At 68.8% G+C, this 654-nt stretch overlaps 1 protein-coding gene across 1 annotated transcript; it reads left to right on the top strand.

Moving 5' to 3' along the window:
• Positions 1–259: 259 nt before the first annotated feature.
• AURANDRAFT_69578 (hypothetical protein) lies at positions 260–640 on the top strand (the record flags this gene model as incomplete). Its single annotated transcript, XM_009045350.1, has 1 exon — positions 260–640. A coding segment is annotated over one exon (381 nt), but the record flags the coding sequence as incomplete, so codon positions are not given.
• Positions 641–654: the final 14 nt, after the last annotated feature.

Here is a 654-nt window from a genome sequence, read left to right as displayed (position 1 = left end):
AGCGGCGGCCCCGAGTAGTACGAGGACCTCGCGTTTCGCCTGCCACCCCATCTAGATTTATATCCCCTTGACGCGAGTGGCAAAATGGAGCGCTGCTGGCCTCAAGGACTTGTCGTTGAATTGGTCCCATGATGTTGAAGTGACCGCCCGCGCGCTGGGGCAGCGTTTGGACGCTCGTTAGAAGGCGCCGGTCGACGGACGACTCGCGCCGCGCGCCGCGCCGCCCGTCGGCGCACGTCGCCGCGCCGCCGCGTCGCGCATGGGCGGCCCGGTCGAGAACCTCCTGCGCGCCGCGGGCTGCCCGCTCTACGCCGTCCCAAAGGCCCTGGGCTTCGACGTCGAGGCGCAGCGGAGCGCGGCGCAGGTGGAGGCGGACAACGCGCGCGGGTGCGTGGCGCCGTGCTGGGACGAGACGGACAACGGCATCCCCGACGTCTGCCTCGAGCGCAAGTGGTGCCCCTTCAACCCGGACAACCCCGTCACGAACGACAACTTCGTGTGCCTCGTCTTCGGCAACATCGGCTTCCCCTACTTCGACCGGCGGCGCAAGGTCTACATGGGCGTCGCCATGTGGTCGACGCTGCTCGCCATGTTCGTCACGGCGTTCGGCGCGCTGTCGCTGTCGACGGACCCGGACGTCGTCCGCACGTCCTA

The sequence above is a fragment of the Aureococcus anophagefferens genome (assembly GCF_000186865.1).
Source record: "Aureococcus anophagefferens unplaced genomic scaffold AURANscaffold_2304, whole genome shotgun sequence".
Classification (NCBI taxonomy): domain Eukaryota; class Pelagophyceae; order Pelagomonadales; family Pelagomonadaceae; genus Aureococcus; species Aureococcus anophagefferens.
The sequence above is the reverse complement of the archived record's forward strand: the minus strand, read 5'-3'. Positions and strand labels throughout refer to the sequence as shown.